The sequence below is a fragment of the Heterodontus francisci genome, chromosome 18 (assembly GCF_036365525.1).
Source record: "Heterodontus francisci isolate sHetFra1 chromosome 18, sHetFra1.hap1, whole genome shotgun sequence".
Classification (NCBI taxonomy): domain Eukaryota; kingdom Metazoa; phylum Chordata; class Chondrichthyes; order Heterodontiformes; family Heterodontidae; genus Heterodontus; species Heterodontus francisci.
This window is the reverse complement of record NC_090388.1, coordinates 21348510-21368043: the sequence shown is the minus strand read 5'-3', so window position 1 is coordinate 21368043 and position 19534 is coordinate 21348510. Positions and strand designations below refer to the sequence as shown.

At 46.0% G+C, this 19534-nt stretch overlaps 1 protein-coding gene across 1 annotated transcript in view; it reads right to left on the bottom strand.

Annotated features, from left to right (window-relative positions):
• The window catches only part of LOC137379809 (protein kinase C-binding protein NELL2-like), a 282199-nt gene that overhangs the window by 206562 nt on the left and 56103 nt on the right, over positions 1 to 19534 (bottom strand). Inside the window, exon 9 of the mRNA XM_068051187.1 lies at positions 3043 to 3145. Within this exon, the coding sequence (XP_067907288.1) occupies positions 3043 to 3145 (103 nt within the window). The remainder of the gene's footprint in view (positions 1 to 3042; positions 3146 to 19534) is intronic.

Sequence of the window (19534 nt, the reverse complement as noted above, 5' to 3'; positions counted from 1 at the left end):
GCTGGGGACTAATCTTGGCAATCATTTCCCCATTCAATTCACCCCTCCCAATGTTGACCTGTGGACTTTGCCAGCAGATCAGCTATCAACGCCCGTCTCTGCATCTCCCTGCAGAATGTCTGCTCATTTGTGAACAAGGCCTTGCCATCCATGAGCTTATTGTGGATCAACATCATGGCCTTGACGGATACCTAGCTGAGGGGTGATGACACCTTCTGATTGAAGTCTCCCTGCCTGGCTTTACCTTCCACCACTTGCCCCATCTAGACTATCGCAGTGGCAGAGTAGCTCTTATCACCAAATTGCACCTTGGTCTGTCCTCATAATCCTCTGCTCTTTTCTCCTCCTTTGAGCATCTCACTTGTTCTAACCCTGCCACCTCTCATTTGAAATCCTTTCTCTACCACCCACCCAACTATTATAAAAACTTTCTTCACTGCTTTCCTCCCTCAGCCTCTGGATCAAATGACTTCCATCCTTCGTGATTCAACCTCCATTTCAACTCATCATGTTCCCTCTCCTCTGAGTTCACCAGCCGCTTATCCTCCCTAAATCTCTCCATGTAAACTCCCCAACCCATATTCACGGCCATCCCTTGACCCTGCCTTCTCATGTGGCCATGCTGCTCCCATCATGTCAATCACAATAAGATCTCTGATCACCCCCTGTATTGAGAATGTGGTGAGAATGCAAAACTCACTACCACAGAGAGTAGTTGAGGCGAATAGTATAGCTGTATTTAAGGGGAAGCTAGATAAGCAGATGAAGGAGAAGGGAATGGAAGGTTATGCTGATAGAGTTGGATGAGGACAAAGAACAAAGAAAATTACAGCACAGGAACAGGCCCTTCGGCCCTCCAAGCCTGCGCCGATCCAGATCCTCTATCTAAATATGTCGCCTATTTTCTAAGGGTCTGTATCTCTTTACTTCCTGCCCATTCATGTATCTGTCTAGATAAATCTAGGACATATGGAAGAGGGCTCGAACTTTGCTGTTGCTAAATTATCAGACTGCTTATCCAACATCCAGTACTGGATGAGCAGGAATTTCCTCCAATTAATTACTGGAAGGACTGAAGCCTTTGGATTCGGTCCGTGCTCCAAACTCCGTTCCCTAGCTATCGACTGCATCTCTCTCCCTGGCAACTGTCTGAGACTTATCAAGACTGTTTACAACCTTGGTGTCATATTTGACCCGAGATGAACCTTTATTGCAAGGGAGATGGAGCATAAAAGTAGGGAAGTCTTACTACAACCGTACAGGGCATGGAGCTACTGCACCTAGAGTACTGTGCACCATTTTGGTCTCCAATATATGGATATACTTGCATTGGAAGCAGTTCAGAGAAGGTTCACTAAGTTGATTTCTGGGATGAAGGGGTTAGCTTATGAGGAAAGGTTGAGCCTATACTCATTGGTTTAGAAGAATAGGAGGTGATCTTATTGAAACATAAATGATTCTGAGGTGGCTTGACACAGTAGATTCTGAGAGGATGCATGGGAGCAGCATAGTGGCTGAAGAAATCCAATGCAGGGAGGCAATAGGCAAGAGTCACCAGTACTCCACAGAGAGCAGTTTGGGTCAGAGATGATGCACAGAAAGCAGGAGGGTACACATCAGTGCTGTAATGTAGTGTAGTGGTGACCTTTAAGTAACTTCACCTTTAAGAGACCAGGCCACTGATGCAACTGATGACATCATCATACATATATAAGGAGATGCTATTTTGAGAGACACACTCAGCACATGGTTTACAAACCACACACATATACACCAGTGAAGAAAAGACCTGGACCTGAGATCATGCAATGTAGATAAGTGAGACAATAAACAGTGTACGTGTTGAATCCGAATATAAAGTCTGTGGTTATCATTTAATGAAGACTTAAGAACGCAGCACAACACTACAAGTGCCAATGATGTAACTCAAGGAATGGGAGAAAGCAGACTGGGGCCACAAATGCAACAGAGAAAGCAGGAGAGAGAGAGGTCTGAGGTTTGAATTTCAATCCGGGGTCAGGAACCCGACATCTGGATAATTTCTGGGTCCCAACTCCGCACCGCGTCACTCACGTGGCTCTATCTTCAATTAACGGTGCCGAGCTTTGTGAGGAGATAGGATCTGCCTGCTGAGCACAATCCTCAAAGGCAGATGGCAGCCATGACGGGGCCTGCCATGACCTTGCAGGATAGAGGAAGCAGAACTTCGGAGGGCCAGCAGCCTCATGGTGCAGAAAAATGGCCAAACGGCCAACCAAAAGGTACTGCACCCAATCAGAGACAAAAAACTTTAGTGCCAAAAATTTTTCATTAAAGAAAACGTTGCTTGATGGCTCATTGTATTGGAGTCGACAGCAGTGCACTAACATGCACCAGACTATTCAGGTTTGGTGATTTGCGATTTGAAAATCGCCTTCTGGCCTTCCCTAACCCGTTAATAAGTTCCTCAAGGAGCTTAACAGGCTGTTAATTGGAGACAAGCGGGTTCCCGGAGACGACGGGACACACACGCCATCTGGGAGTGTTATTTTCAAAGCGCACCGCTCCCCATTCTCGCCCCCACAGGCAATTGAAAATGCAGTCCCTGGTCTCTTGAAATTGCAGAGACTTTGGCGGTAGATTTTGGTCTGGGTCTATTTTAAACCATATGGATATTTAAAAATAATAAAGTTAGCAGTACATTGATAGACAACCACATCACACCATTGAGTGTTCATCAGCAAAATCACATCCATGATCCACAAATGGCTCAATTTGAAGAATGGCAAGGAGCCAGTGAGTGGAAAACTATCAAATCTCCAATGGGAAACAAGAAATATAAGATTCCAACCGTTTGTGTATCACTTGTCTTACGAAGTGATATTGTCAGCTGTCTTGGGACAGGTTTTGTGGCTACATATTGGATCAAATTTTATAAAATGGATTTGTTTTGGTGAAAAGTGTAAACTTCTCGAACAGCTTGATTTTCACCTCTTCAGGAAGTAATAGAAAATGGACTTGTAACCAGCATCTGAAGTATAGATAAAATCAAAAGGTACTCACGCTGGCATTCCTTGCAGCATTTGCCTTCCACGTAGACTGGCGCATTACCTGGAGGACAATTCTCAGGGGGGCAGATCAGCCTCTTGCACTGGACTGTTCCATTCTGGGGAAAACATTTCGATGTTCTTTAAAGACCATCTTCGTTAGATATCAACATCAATGCATTATTAACCACTATAATAACTCATAGCCAATTTATACAGACCAAACTTCCTGTGTATCTCTTTTATGTTGCAATCTGAGGAACTGATAATATTACAATGGAATTTATGTACAATTGTAAAATCTAACTTACAGGAGTCCTACTGTTTTGCATTTCTTCCTTAATAAAATTCCTTTCTCACTTTAGATAGATGAAGGAGGGACAGGGAATGATTTTGAATTTTATGCTTCAAAATAACTCTGCATCCATTTTACCATACACATTATATTTGCAGTGGTTAGAAAGAAAAAGATGAGTTTGAAATCATTGGAGCGAATTTCCTTGCACTTCACCCACTCTGTTACTGTAACTTGAGTGGATGTTTGGAGCTGACCACACTTCCAGGTACAAATGGGGTTTCCACTAAAATTCCACAAAAGTTAAAGCAGAAACTTTGAGGGAATTTCTGGTGTGAGTGTTTGTCTTGTGATCTGCAGGACTCAAAGAAGTGGAATTATCGGCATATTAAAAGTTATAACTCATTGGAAGTGGCAGGGCAGGTTGAGAAAGTGGTTATAAGGCTTACGGGAAGGGTCTCCAACCTTTTCTTCAGTGAGAACTACTTCTGATAAACAAAAAATATGATTACCTACTTAAACATATATTGAAAAGCTATGGCTAGAAAATGCAAACTAAATATGTAGCTATTATAATTATATTATAGTATATTTAATATGAAGGAAAATTGATCTTAACTTTATTTCAATGAGATACTTGACACTGCATGCAAGCCTGGTCAAGTGATCACGTTACTTGCTGGTGTCCAGAAGCCCAGCAGCGACTTTATTGAGTGACTGGTGGCTGTTCAGCAATGTCATCTCCCCTGGAATCTACCTCCCTTGAAAGTCTCACATTGGAAATTGTTGGGCCCGACTGGGCTCAAAAGTAATTGGGGTTAAACCCAGCAGCTTTTCCTTCATCTGCACTCCAGCTCAAACTGACACAACAAAAAAGAACTACACAGAAGGCCAGAAACCAAATTTTGCAACCAAATCCAATCCAATACAAACTGACCATGTTTCTCAACTCAGTTTCTGTGAGCAACACCTGTACTAAAACAAAAGCAGAGTACTGTGTATACTGGAAATCTAAAACAAAAACAAAAAGTGCTGGAAATACTCATCAGGTCAGGCAGCAGCTGTGGAGAGAGAAACAGAGCTAACGCTTCAGGTCTGTGATTTTTCATCAGAACATGAAAGGTCAAAGACCTGAAGCGTTAAATCTGTTTTTCTGTCCACAGATGCTGTCAGACCTGCTACTTACAGCACTTTTTGTTTTTATTTCAGATTTCCAGCATCCATAGTATTTTGCTTTTATTCTTATTGGGTGCGTTTGAGACCTATACTAGGTGTTTATGAAGATTCCTCGCCCACCTGCTGGCTCCATTGCTTCCTGGCCACCCGCCAATTCCATTCCTCTCCTACACTTGGCGATTTCTCACCCACTGTGGATCTGACATGACTGCCTCCGTCTAGCTCCAGTCACTGCCCGCACTGCGCAAGGCTCCAGTCACCGCCTGCACTGCGCATGCTCCAGTCACTGCCCGCACTGCACATGCTCCAGTCACCGCCTGCACTGCGCATGCTCCAGTCACTGCCCGCACTGCGCAAGGCTCCAACACCCTCACTGCATATGCTCCAGTCACCGCCCGCACTGCACATGCTCCAGTCACCGCCCACACTGCACATGCTCCAGTCACCGCCTGCACTGCACATGCTCCAGTCACCGCCCGCACTGCACATGTTGCAGTCACCGCCCGCACTGAGCACGCTCCAGTCACCGCACGCACTGCTCATGCTCCAGTCACCGCCCGCACTGAGCACGCTCCAGTCACCGCCCGCACTGCACATGCTCCAGTCACCGCCCGCACTGCTCATGCTCCAGTCACCGCCTGCACTGCACATGCTCCAGTCACCGCCCGCACTGAGCACGCTCCAGTCACCGCCCGCACTGCACATGCTCCAGTCACCGCCCGCACTAAGCACGCTCCAGTCACCGCCCACACTGAGCATGCTCCAGTCACCGCCCACACTGAGCATGCTCCAGTCACTCCTCGCACTGCCCGTGCTCCAGTCACCGCCCGCACTGAGCATGCTCCAGTCACCACCCACACTGAGCATGCTCCAGTCACCACCCACACTGTGCATGCTCCAGTCACCACCCACACGACACACACTCCAGTCATTGCCCACACTCCTTATGTTCCAGTCACAGTCCGCACTGAGCATACTCCAGTCACTGCCTGCACTGCACATGCTCCAGTCACTGCCTGCACTGCACATGCTCCATTCACCGCCCACACTGCACAAGGCACCAGCACCCACACTGCACATGCTCCAGTCACCGCCGCACTGAACATGTTCCAGTCACCACCCGCACTGAGTATGCTCCAGTCACCACCCACACTGAGTATGCTCCAGTCACTCCCACACTGCACAAGGCTCCAGTTACCACCCACACTGCGCATGCTCCAGTCACCACCCACTGTGCATGCTCCAGTCACTCCCACACTGCACAAGGCTCCAGTTACCACCCACACTGCGCATGCTCCAGTCACCGCATGCACTACACACACTCCAGTCATCGCCCACACTCATGTTCCAGTCACAGTCCACAATGAGCATACTCCAGTCACTGCCTGCACTGCACATGCTCCAGTCACCGCCCACACTGAGTATGCTCCAGTCACCACCCACACTGACCATGCTCCAGTCACCCCCCACACTGACCATGCTCCAGTCACCGCCACGCTGAACATGTTCCAGTCACTGCCCACACTGAACATGTTCCAGTCACCCCCCACACTGACCATGCTCCAGTCACCACCACGCTGGACATGTTCCAGTCACTGCCCACACTGACCATGCTCCAGTCACCGCCGCACTGAACATGTTCCAGTCTCTGCCCACACTGACCATGCTCCATTTACTGCCCACACTGACCATGCTCCAGTCACTGCTATCACTGACCATGCTCCAGTCACCGTCGACGAGCTACTAGTAGCTCACAATCGATGTGCTGGCTTACAGAATCCTAGGCTTTATAAATTGAGACATAGAGTACAAAAGCAAGGAAGTTACGGTGAACATTTGTAAAACATGGTTCAGTCTCAACTGGAGTATTGCGTCTAATTCTGGGCACCACACTTTAGGAAGGATGTGAAGGCATTGGAGAAGGTGCAGAAATGATTTACAAGAATGCTTCCAGGGATGAGAGACTTCAGTTACGAGAATAGATTAGAGAAGCTGGGCCTGTTCTCTTCACAGAGAAGAAGATTGGGAGGAGATTTGATAGAGATGTTCAAAATCATGAGGGGTATGGACAGAGTAGATCGAGAGAAACTGTTCCCATAGGAAGGGTCTAGAACCAGAGGACATCGATTTAAGGTGAATGGCAAAAGAACCAGAGACGACATGAGGAGAAACATTTTTTATAGAGTGAGTGGTTAGGATCTGGAATGCATTGCCTGAGAGTGTGGTGGAGGCAGATTCAATTGTGGCTTTCAAAAGGGAATTGGATAACTATTGAAAGAGAAAAAATTGCAGGGCTATGCTGAAAGGACAGGGGAGTGGGGCAAGTTGCTTATTCTTACAGAGAGCCAGCATAGACATGATGGACCAAGTGGCCTCCTTCTGTGCTGTGACCATTCTACGATTTGTAGTATAAGGGTATCATAGGGTGAACCTTGAGAGAATGTAAAGATTACCACCCACCATGATGAAGTCAGAGATCATGTGGGAGAGACTAGAGAACAGTTACAGCATGGCTTTTAAAGTTGACACACAGGCTAGAGAGCAGTGTATATAGTTACTATATGTTACGACCAGGTGAGAACGAAGTCATCAAGTCATAGAGTTATACAGCACAGAAACGGGCCCTTCGGCCCATCGTGTCCGTGCCAGCCATCAAGCACCGAACTATTCTAATCCCATTTTCCAACACTTGGCCCGTAGCTTTGTATGCTATGGCGTTTCAAGTGCTCATCCAAATACTTCCTAAATGTTGTGAGGGTTCCTGCCTCAACCACCTCTTCAGGCAGTTCCAGATTCCAACCACCATCTGGGTGAAAATTTTTTTCCTCAAATCCCCTCGGTCTTGGGTTCCCTTTCAGCCTTCACCCTGGTCTTACTGTTACAGATATAATTTTAAACACATTGTGTTTTTAGCTCCCTTGTTCACCGCTATCCAATTTTAAGGCAAAGAAACCAGCACAAACAGGTTTTGTTAGGTTTAAAGAAGAAAAGTTAAAATTTATTAAACATAAACTTAAACTCTAATTCGGTGAACGCCTATGGATACACGACGCACCCACGCTAGCATACATATGCGATACACACATGCAAATAGAGACAGAAAAGAGCAGAAGACAAATAAAGTGGAAAAGTTTGAGGCAATATCTAAAGTTTTTGTTACAGTTCTTCGAGCTCACTGTAGAGTCCTTGATTGTAGGTAGATCTTGCTTTTCACTGGGGCCCAGTATTCTTCTTAAACCTTGTTCACTGTAGGAGACTTTTCTCTCTTGGGGCTTATGTGGCTTCAGTGGATTCAGAGGCTTGTGAGAAAGAGATGGGAGCAGGCAGATAGGAGGGGCTGTGGCGAGCCAGCCAGGAGAGATCTTCTCAGTCCAGGAGCATTCTGATTTCTGCCAAAACTGTTCTTACAAAGTCAAAAAAACTCAGGTTGCCCAGCAGGTTAGTCATGTGACTAGCTGGTTTGACCATGTCGGTTTGTGTATTCGGCCATCTTAGCAGTCAAACTGGATTACAAGCTCCCCTACCTTCAACGTCAGGTGATCAAAAGTCCATTGTGGGTTGAATGTGTCAGGGAATGGCCCTTTGTCCTTTCCAAGCACTGTCTGTTAATATGCAAATGTCTTTCCAGCCAAGATCTGGCAAATTTTTTTAAAGCAAGTCCTTTCTTCACTTCAACAACAGTTTGAAATTTAATGTCCATGTGGTGAAATGAATATGCCTCATGCTTGGCATGTGGGGCATGCATGACACTATACAATAAAGATTAATGTTTAAACAATACTGTCCATGAACCTATCTGGCGAGACTCTATATGGTGGCAGCATAAAGAACCAAATATATAACATAAATACAAGAAATGCTGGAAATACTCAGCAGATCTGGCAGCATCTGTGGAGATAGAAGCAGAGTTAACGTTTCGGGTCAGTGACCCTTCTTCGGAACTGGCAAATATTAGAAATGTCAAAGGTTATAAGCAAGTAAAGTGGGAGTGGGGCAAAAGATAACAAAGGAGAAGGTGCAGATTGGACAAGGACACAGAATAGCTGACCAAAAGGTCATGGAGCAAAGGCAAACAATATGTTAATGGTGTGTTGAAAGACAAAGCATTCGTACAGATAGGGTGTTAATGGACTGAATATTGAACAGCAGCAAGTACAAACATGAAAAAAAACAGTGGGTAAGCAAACTGAACAAACTAAGATGAAATGAAATAAAGATACAAAAAAAATGTAACAAAACGTAAAATAGAAAAAATAACTAAAAATAAAAGCAAAATGGGGGGCCCGTCATGCTCTGAAATTATTGAACTCAATGTTAAGTCCGGCAGGCTGTAGTGTGCCTAATCGGAAAATGAGCTGCTGTTCCTCGAGCTTGCGTTGATGTTCCCTGGACCACTGCAGCAAGCCCAGGATAGAGATGTGAGCATGAGAGCAGAGGGGGGGGGAGGGGGGAGTGTTGAAATGGCAAGCAACCGGAAGCTCAGGGTCCTGCTTGCGGAGTGAGCGGAGGTGTTCCACAAAGCGGTCACCCAGTCTGCGTTTGGTCTCCCCAATGTACAGGAGACCACATTGTGAGCAGCGAATACAGTATACTACATTGAAAGAAGTACAAGTAAATCACTGCTTCACCTGAAAGGAGTGTTTGGGGCCTGGGATAGTGAGGAAAGAGGAGGTAAATGGGCAGGTAGTACACCTCCTGCGATTGCAGAGGAAGGTGCCATGGGAAGGGGACGAGGTGGTGGGGGTAATGGAGGAGTGGACCAGGGTGTCGCGGAGGGAACGATCCCTTCGGAATGCTGACAGGGGAAGGGAGGGGAAGATGCATTTGGTAGTGGCATCACGCTGGAGGTGGCGGAAATGGCGGAGGATGATCCTTTGGATATGGAGGCTGATGGGATGGAAAGTGAGGACAAGGGGAACCCTGCCATTGTTCTGGGAGGGAGGGGAAGGGGTAAGGGTAGAGGTGCGGGAAATGGGCCAGACACAGTTGAGGGCCCTGTAAACAGTGGGGGGGGGAATCCTCGATTGAGGAAAAAGGAAGACATATCAGAAGCGCAGTCATGGAAGGTAGCATCATCAGAGCAGATGCGTCGGAGACGGAGAAACTGGGAGAATGGAATGAAGTCCTTACAGGAGGCAGGGTGTGAAGAAGTGTAGTCGAGGTCGCTGTGGGAGTCGGTGGGCTTATAATGGACATTAGTAGACAACCTATTCCCAGAGATGGAGACAGAGAAGTCGAGGAAGGAAGGGAAGTGTCAGAGATGGACCATGTAAAGGCGAGAGAAGGGTGGGAATTGGAAGCAAAGTTGATAAAGTTTTCCAGTTCGGGGCGGGAGCAGGAAACGGCACCGAAAAAGTCATCAATGTATCGGAAAAAGAGTTGGGGGAGGGGCCTGAGTAGGTCTGGAACAAAGAATGTTCCACATATCCCACAAAAAGACAGGCATAACTGCGACCCATGTGGGTACCCATAGCAACACCTTTTACTTGAAGGAAGTGAGTGGAGTTGAAGGAGAAGTTATTCAATGTGAGAACAATTTCAGCCAGGCGGAGAAGGGTGGTGGTGGATGGGGACTGGTTGGGCCTCTGTTCGAGGAAGAAGTGGAGAGTCCTCAAACCGTCCTGGTGGGGGATGGAGGTGTAGAGAGATTGGACGTCCATAGTGAAGAGGAGGTGGTTGGAGCCAGGAAACTGGAAATTGTCAAAATGACGTAGGGCGTCAGAAGAGTCACGGATGTAGGTGGGAAGAGACTGGACCAGCGGAGAAAAGATAGAGTCAAGATAGGAAGGAATAAGTTCAGTGGGGCAGGAGCAGGCTGGCACAATGGGTCTGCCGGGACAGTCTTGTTTGTGGATTTTGGGAAGGAGGTAGAAGCGGGCTGTCCAGGGTTGCGGGACTATGAGGTTGGAAGCTGTAGAGGGAAGATCTCAAGAGGAGATGAGGTCAGTGACAGTCCTGTGGACAGTGTCTTGATGTTCGGTGGTGGGGTCATGGTCCAGAGGGAGGTTGTAAGAAATGTCTGTGAGCTGGCATTGAGCCTCTGCAAGGTAGAGGTCGGTACGCCATACAACAACAGCACCACCCTCTGTGGCCTTGTCCAATCTACACCTTCTCCTTTGTTATCTCTTGCCCCACCCCCACTTTACTTGCTTATAACCTTTGACATTTCTAATATTTTTCAATTTCGAAGAATGGTCACTGACCCGAAACGTTAACTCTGCTTCTCTCTCCACAAATGCTGCCAGACCTGCTAAGTATTTCCAGCATTTCTTGTTTTTATTTCAGATTTCCAGCATCTGCAGTATTTTGCTTTTATTCAAATATATAATATGGTGAACAGCTCTGGGATCGAAGTCCTATATACAGAAGAGAAAATTTGAAGCAACAATCATGCTTCAGCCAGAAGAGAAGAAACTTTAAAACAAGTAGCTGAAGAGAAAAAATAAACTACATACCACAGAAGGCAGAGAAAAGCTCCTTAGAAAGGAAGTGTGGCTGAAAAACAAGTGAGCATGTGAGTCATTGTGCTGACAATCAAGAAATCCTGGTTTAAAAAAAGCCTTTGAAGAGTTTCAAAAAATAATTTTCTAAAGGCTCCATGTGATCGACAGAGAATAAAAAAGGGGGAACCCAATCCCTCACTCGGGCTGAACGCAAGGGCGGAGAGCAAGAAAACCCTGAAAAGCTCGCAAACTGAAAAAAAAGTCCAATAGTGAAAAAAAAATATGTTAAACCCCCGAACACAGCAGAGTCTCCATCAATGCAGCTAAGCTGAGGAGAAAAAACATTAAAGCTGTCAAGTTTGAACAAGATATACTCTAGCTGAATAAAAAGCAAAGGGAAAACCCTTGAACTGTTTATCGAACAGCTCTGTCAAGTCCAATAGGTAGCTATATAAACATTTCAATGAACTGCTGAAAGAAAGAGAAGTCCCTACCAGAAGCCTTTAAAAAACAAACAGGGAACACTGTCAAGCACCTGTTATACTGCTACATGCCATCAAAGCAAGCTAGCCTGAAAAAAAGAGTTTCTTAAAGGGGAACACTCTAAAAAGTCTATAATTTTTTTTAATGTATCAAAATTTGGGAGTGCCAGAGTTTCAAAAGTCACGAAGGATCCAATCAGATTCAAAACTGGGTACAAAGGAGGAATAGATTCTTCAGATACAGAATTGCATCAAAATTGGAGAGCAAGTCCGAAACAGAGCAAGTGAATATATTAGTATATTTAATTGGTGCTATAGCTGATGATATAATACAACATATTGATGAAATGTCAGCCAAAGTTGACAAAGTTTTAAAAGCTTGTGATTCCTACTTCAATTTGCGCAGCAATAACAGACCAATCCTGCGAGATGAGAAAAGATCTTGGCTCAGGAAACCTCCTGCAACTGTTCAGTTCCTTCGCCAGAGGGCTGAACAAGAGGCACCAGGAAAAAAGATACACTGCAGGGAGGACGCCTTTAAATCCTGCCAACGGTGTGGTGCAAAAACTTCCCACAGGCGTGAACAATGTCCCACCAATAGAGCAGAATCTTTTTATTGCAGAAAAATAGGGCATTTCAGTAAGATGTACCAAAATAAAATCTCGACTACCTCAACCTCTAAAAGGAAAGTAGTTAAAATAGAGAGGTAAATGATGTTATGCAACCTCCTGCAGCAGATCAATCAAAATATTTTCTGGGCAATATCAATGATCTGAAACAAGTATTTTGGACAGCAGATATATATGTCAATGGGCATATCACTAATTTTAAACTCGACACCGGAGCAAGTTGACAGTCCTGTCAGATAAAGAGCCGTGACTATCCACACATTCTGCAACCAACAGAAACTCAGTTACATGGCCCAGGAGGTGATGTACTTGAAGTAAAGAGGAAGTTACAAGCAATGCTTCAATTTAAGGGAAAGTAGATATTACAAGCACTTTATCTCCTAAGCAATCAGGAGTTCTCACTCTTGAGTGGAGAGCTTGTACTGACCTTCAGATTATAGAGAAATTTGGAGAGATTAAACAACAAGAATCCGGAGTCACTTTCAAGAGGAATTCCCAAAATTGTTCACAGGTCTAGGGAGACTGAAGACCGAATACAGCATCACATTGCGAAAAGATACTGAACCACTTAGTCTCTTCAAGCCGAGGTAGATTCCGCACCCACTAATGAAGCAAGTTCAATATCAACTAGAAGACATGACCAAGTTGGGAGTTACTGAACCTTCAGATTGGTGTTCAGGAATGGTTCCAGTTCCGAAACCAAACAGGGATCTTCGCATTTGTGTAGATTGATCTCAACTTAATGAGGCAGTGGCATGTGAAATCCATCTGATATCCTCAGTGGACGAAAGTTTGGCAAAGTTATCCAGAAGCACTGTCTTCATGAAACTTGACATGAATAGTGGCTTTTGGAAAGTTCTATTAGATATGAAGTCAAGGTTATTGACTCCCTTCATTACTCCCTTTAGGAGATTTTGCTTTAACCAACTTCCATTTGGTATCACGTCAGCACCAGAACTATGTCAAGTATTCTACACGGCCTGGAAGGTGTAATCTGTCGTATGGACAACATCCTAATTTATGAGGAGTCGATTGAAGAACACAACCGAAGGGTTAGAATGGTTTTGAATCGTCTGCAGGACGAAGGCATAACACTCAATGAGAAATGCGAGTCTTCTAAGAAGTCCATTCATTTTTTGGGACACATTGTCAGCAGCAGTGGCATAATGCCAGACCCACAAAAGACGAGAACCATTAGCATATTTCCAGGTCCTACTTCGACCCGGGATCTTCAACGGTTTCTTGGTATGGTCAATCAGTTGGCAAAATTCCTACCAAACTTAGCCCAAACTACCGAACCTTTGCGGCAACTACCATGGAAAGCTCAGGCATGGTGCTGGGATGCACATCAGAAACAAGCATTCCAATGGATCGAGGAGATGCTGATTTTACCAGATGTTTTAGCCCATTATAACCCTTAATTTCCAACCATGGTCGTGGCTGATGCCTCGTCCCCAGGGATAGGGGCAGTTCTTTTCCATGAACAGCCCGATAGAAGTCGAAGACCTGTTTATTATGCATCATGAGCACTATCTGACACAGAGCTGAGATGCGCTGTGATAGTGAAGGAAGTTCCCACAGTCACTTGGACTTATGAGAAATTTTCAAACTACATTATTGACTTAAAGGTCATCATTGAGACAGACCACACACCCATAGTTTTCTTACTCGATGAAAAGGAACTCACTAGGATGTCTCCACGGATCCAGAGATTCCGGTTGAGGCTCATGAGGTTCACATACGAAATAGTATACGTACAGGGCAAGCAGCAAACGACAGCAGATGCACGGTCTCGAGCGAAGGTCGACCATCCTACTTAACAGGATGTTAACTTTATTAACGAAATTTAGTCATTTTCACAGGTCACTGCATCACACTGGCCAGCAAGTTCAAATAAACTCCAACAAATTCGTCAGGCGCAGATGTAAGATGAAGAATGCATCAATGTCAGCCAAAATTGCAAGCAAGGGTGGCCACAACAAAGTCCCAAAGAAAGAGGATGAAAATCTTCTTTGAACAGCGAAGACACTTTACCATAGTGGATGACAGATTGGTATATGATGAAAGACTGGTGATTCCAGAATCATGCCAAGTAGATATCTTGGACAAAATACACCAGGGTCATGTGGGGCATAACTAAATGTAGAGCACGGGCTCAGGCATCCGTGTAGCGGCCAAGAATCTTGAAGGATATTGAAGAACTGATGTCAAATTGTGATGTATGTGCAGTTCACAAACAGGATCAAAGCGAACCTCTACTTTCGATCCAATTCTCAACTAGACTGTGGGAATGATTGGTGATAGATTTATTCTTCTTTGGGGAGAAGATCCTATCTAATTATAGTTGATTACTTCTGAAGATGGATCGAAGTTAAGTGGATGTACACACTAACAAATGAAGCAGTCATCAGAGTTTTACAAGACGTTTTCACAACAAATGGTATACCTGATCAGATAGTATCTGATAATGGACCACAATTTGCAAACGATTACTTCACGCACTTTGCAGAAGAATGTGGGTTTGTTCACCTAACAAGCTCTCCTAAGTATTCACAATCAAATGAAGAAGCTGAGCAAGCAGTTAGAACCATTAAAATTGTGTTGATGAAAAATCAAGATTTCCAATTAACACGACTGACATACAGAACTATTCCATTATTGTGCAGATTAGCGCCATCAAAACTCTTAATGGGAAGAAAACCTCAAACACAACTTCCAATTCTACCCAAGAAATTACTTCCAGGATTGCAAAGCAAGGATTATCAAAATGTACAAGACAAAGAAAAGTCATATGGAAACAAACAGACCCATAATCATTACAGTAGATATTGTACAAGAAACCTAGCAAAGTTGTCAGAAGGGCAAAAAGTATGAGTACGAGACCAAAATAGAGAAGGGGTAATTTTTTTTTTCTTTATTCATTCACGGGATGTGGGCGTCGCTGGCCAGGCCAGCATTTATTGCCCATCCCTAATTGCCCTTGAGAAGGTGGTGGTGAGCTGCCTTCTTGAACCACTGCAGTCCATGAAGGGTAGGTACACCCACAGTGCTGTTAGGAAGGGAGTTCCAGGATTTTGACCCAGCGACAGTGAAGCAACGGCGATATAGTTCCAAGTCAGGGTGGTGTGTGACTTGGAGGGGAACTTGCAGGTGGTGGTGTTCCCATGTATTTGCTGCCCTTGTCCTTCTAGTTGGTAGAGGTCGTGGGTTTGGAAGGTGCTGTCGAAGGAGCCTTGGTGCATTGCTGCAGTGCATCTTGTAGATGGTACACACTGCTGCCACTGTGCGTCGGTGGTGGAGGGAGTGAATATTTGTAGATGGAGTGCCAATCAAGCGAGCCGCTTTGTCCTGGATGGTGTCGAGCTTCTTGAGTGTTGTTGGAGCTGCACCCATCCAGGCAAGTGGAGAGTATTCCATCACACTCCTGACTTGTGCCTTGTAGATTGTGGACAGGCTTTGGGGAGTCAGGAGGTGAGTTACTCGCCTCAGGATTCCGAGCCTCTGACCTGCTCTTGTAGCCACGGTATTTATATGGCTACTCCAGTTCATTTTTCGGTCAATGGTAGCCCCTAGGATGTTGATAGTGGGGGATTCAGCGATGGTAATGCCGTTGAATGTCAAGGGGAGATGGTTAGATTCTCTCTTGTTGGAGATGGTCATTGCCTGGCATTTGTGTGGCGCGAATGTTACTTGCCACTTATCAGCCCAAGCCTGCATATTGTCCAGGTCTTGCTGCATTTCTACACAGACTGCTTCAGTATCTGAGAAATTGCGAATGGTGCTGAACATTGTGCAATCATCAGCGAACATCCCCACTTCTGACCTTATGATTGAAGGAAGGTCATTGATGAAGCAGCTGAAGATGGTTGGGCCGAGGACACTACCCTGAGGTACTCCTGCAGTGATGTCCTGGAGCTCAGATGATTGAACTCCAACAACCACAACCATCTTCCTTTGCGCTAGGTATGACTCCAGCCAGCAGAGGGTTTTCCCCCTGATTCCCATTGACCTCAGTTTTGCTAGGGCTCCTTGATGCCATACTCGGTCAAATGCTGCCTTGATGTCAAGGGCAGTCACTCTCACCTCACCTCTTGAGTTGCACTCTTTTGTCCATGTTTGAACCAAGGCTGTAATAAGGTCAGGAGCTGAGTGGCCCTGGCGGAACCCAAACTGAGCATCACTGAGCAGGTTGTTGCTAAGCAAGTGCCGCTTGATGGCACTGTTGATGACACCTTCCATCACTTTACTGATGATTGAGAGTAGGCTAATGGGGCGGTAGTTGGCGGGGTTGGATTTGTCCTGCTTTTTGTGTACAGGACATACCTGGGCAATTTTCCACATTGCAGGGTAGATGCCAGTGTTGTAGTTGTACTGGAACAGCTTGGATAGGGGCGCGGCAAGTTCTGGAGCACAGGTCTTCAGTACTATTGCCGGAATATTGTCAGGGCCCATAGCTTTTGCAGTATCTAGTGCCTTCAGTCGTTTCTTAATATCATGTGGAGTGAATCGAATTGGCTGAAGTTTGGCATCTGTGATGCTGGGGACTTCAGGAGGAGGCCGAGATGGATCATCAACTCAGCCTTCTGGCTGAAGATTGTTGCAAATACTTCAGCCTTATCTTTCGCACTGATGTGCTGGGCTCCCCCATCATTGAGGATGGGGATATTTGTGGAGCCACCTCCTCCAGTTAGTTGTTTAATTGTCCACCACCATTCACGGCTGGATGTGGCAGGACTGCAGAGCTTAGATCTGATCCGTTGGTTATGGGATCACTTAGCTCTGTCTATCGCATGCTGCTTACGCAGTTTGGCACGCAATGTAGTCCTGTGTTGTAGCTTCACCCGGTTGACACCTCATTTTGAGGTATGCCTGGTGCTGCTCCTGGCATGCCCTCCTACACTCTTCATTGAACCAGAGTTGGTCTCCTGGCTTGATGGTAATGGTAGAGTGGGGGATATGCCGAGCCATGAGGTTACAGATTGTGGTTGAGTACAATTCTGCTGCTGATGGCCCACAGTGCCTCATGGATGCCCAGTTTTGCATTGCTAGATCCATTCGAAATCTATCCCATTCAGCACGGTGATAGTGCCACACAACACGATGGACGGTATCCTCAATATGAAGGCGGGACTTCGTCTCCACAAGGACTGTGCGGTGGTCACTCCTACCAATACTGTCATGGACAGATGCATCCGCGGCAGGCAGATTGGTGAGGATGAGGTCGAGTATGTTCTTCCCTCGTGTTGGTTCCCTCACCACCTGCCGTGGACCCAGTCTAGCAGCCATGTCCTTTAGGACTCGGCCAGCTCGGTCAGTAGTGGTGCTACCGAGCCACTCATGGTGATGGACATTGAAGTCCCCCACCCAGAGTACATTTTGTGCCCTTGCCACCCTCAGTGCTTCCTCAAAGTGCTGTTCAACATGGAGGAGTACTGAGTCATCAGCTGAGGGAGGGCGGTAGGTGGTAATCAGTAGGAGGTTACCTTGCCCATATTTAACCTGATGCCATGAGACTTCATGATGTCCGGAGTCGATGTTGAGGACTCCCAGGGCAACTCCCTCCCTACTGTATACCACTGTGCCACCACCTCTGCTGGGTCTGTCTTGCCGGTGGGACAGGACGTACCCGGGGATGGTGATGGCAGTGTCTGGGACATTGTCTGTTAGGTATGATTCCGTGAGTACGACTATGTCAGGCTGTTGCTTGACTAGTCTGTGGGACAGCTCTCCCAACTTTGGCACAAGCCCCCAGATGTTAGTAAGGAGGACTTTGCAGGGTCGACAGGACTGGGTTTGCCGTTGTCGTTTCCAGTCCTAGGTCGATACTGGGTGGTCCGTCCAGTTTCATTCCTTTTTATAGACTTCGTAGCGGTTAGGTACAACTGAGTGGCTTGCGAGGCCATTTCAGAGGGCATGTAAGAGTTAACCACATTGCTGTGGGTCTGGAGTCACATGATGGCCAGACCAGGAAAGGACAGCAGATTTCCTTCCCGAAAGGACATGAGTGCACCAGATGGGTTTTTACAACAATCGGCAATGGTTTCATGGCCATCATTAGACTAGTTTTTAATTCCAGAATTTTTTTTTTTTATTAAGTTCAAATTCCACTTTCTGCTGTGGTGGGATTCGAACCCATGTCCCCAGAGGAATACCCTGCGTCTCTGGGTTACTAGTCCAGTGATAATATCACTACGCCACCGCCTACCCTCCAGAAAGATGAGAATCGACAGCGATCTTATCTAATATGAACTCAAGAAGGTTCTATATGGAGAAATAGAAGGAATCTTATTCCTTTACAGCAAAGACGTCAATCAGTCATACATTTAGATGACTCAGATGATGAACCAAAAATTCAAAAAACACCGAATGCTACAAACCTCAATGAAGGCCGTCCAAGTTGGTACAGTGGCGCAGTGGTTAGCACCGCAGCCTCACAGCTCCAGCGACCCGGGTTCAGTTCTGGGTACTGCCTGTGCAGAGTTTGCAAGTTCTCCCTGTGACCATGTGGGTTTTCACCGGGTGCTCCGGTTTCCTTCCACAGCCAAAGACTTGCAGGTTGATAAATAAATTGGCCATTGTAAATTGCCCCTAGTGTAGGTAGGTGGTAGGGGAAGGTGGGGATATAGTCGGGAATATGGGATTAATATAGCATTAGTATAAATGGGTGGTTGTTGGTCGGCACAGACTCGGTGGGCCAAAGGGTCTGTTTCAGAGCTGTATCTCAAAAGAAATAAGTCAAGAAACAAGGGATCAGAGGAAGAGTACCAATCTTCCACATCTGACAACAAGATCAGGGAGAGTTGTGAAGCCTCCTGATAGGTTGAATCTATGAAGTCAGAGTCTTGGGGGGAGATGGGGGAGCATGTAAATAAAAAAGTAAATGTATCTAAATATATACTGGGATAAAGACGTGGGGGGAGATGTAGTATAAGGGTATCTTGAGAGAATGTAAAGATTACCACCCACCATAATGAGGTAAGAGATCATGTGGGAGAGACTCGAGAACAGTTGCAGTGTGGCTTTTGAAGGAGACACACAGGCTAGTGTGGAGTGTATATAGTTACAATACAATAAAGATTAATGTTTAAACAACACAGTCTAAGAACCTCTGTAGCTAGACTCTATACGGTGTCAGCACAAAGAACCAAATATATAACATGGTTCTATATTTTTTGTTGAAAGACCTGTTTTTCCCGAACTCCTCCCAACTTTTAGGCTGGCATCTTGTGGAGGCAGCTGGACTCCCGGCGTTGGGTTGAAAAGGCGAGTAGAACCCCGTCTCAGCCTTTTTGTGCTCCCTGGCACAATCCTGCGTTGCTCCGGAGGTGAAGTTTCCAGCGCCGGGATTTCCATCCCTTTAAAGACGGGAATGTCGCCTCCATGAGCTGCTGGCCAATCAGAGGACCGGCAGCTCAGCAGTATTAGCAGCACCACTGGGAGCTGGCACTGCAGAGGCCTTGGAACCAGACCCAGCGCTGCAGAC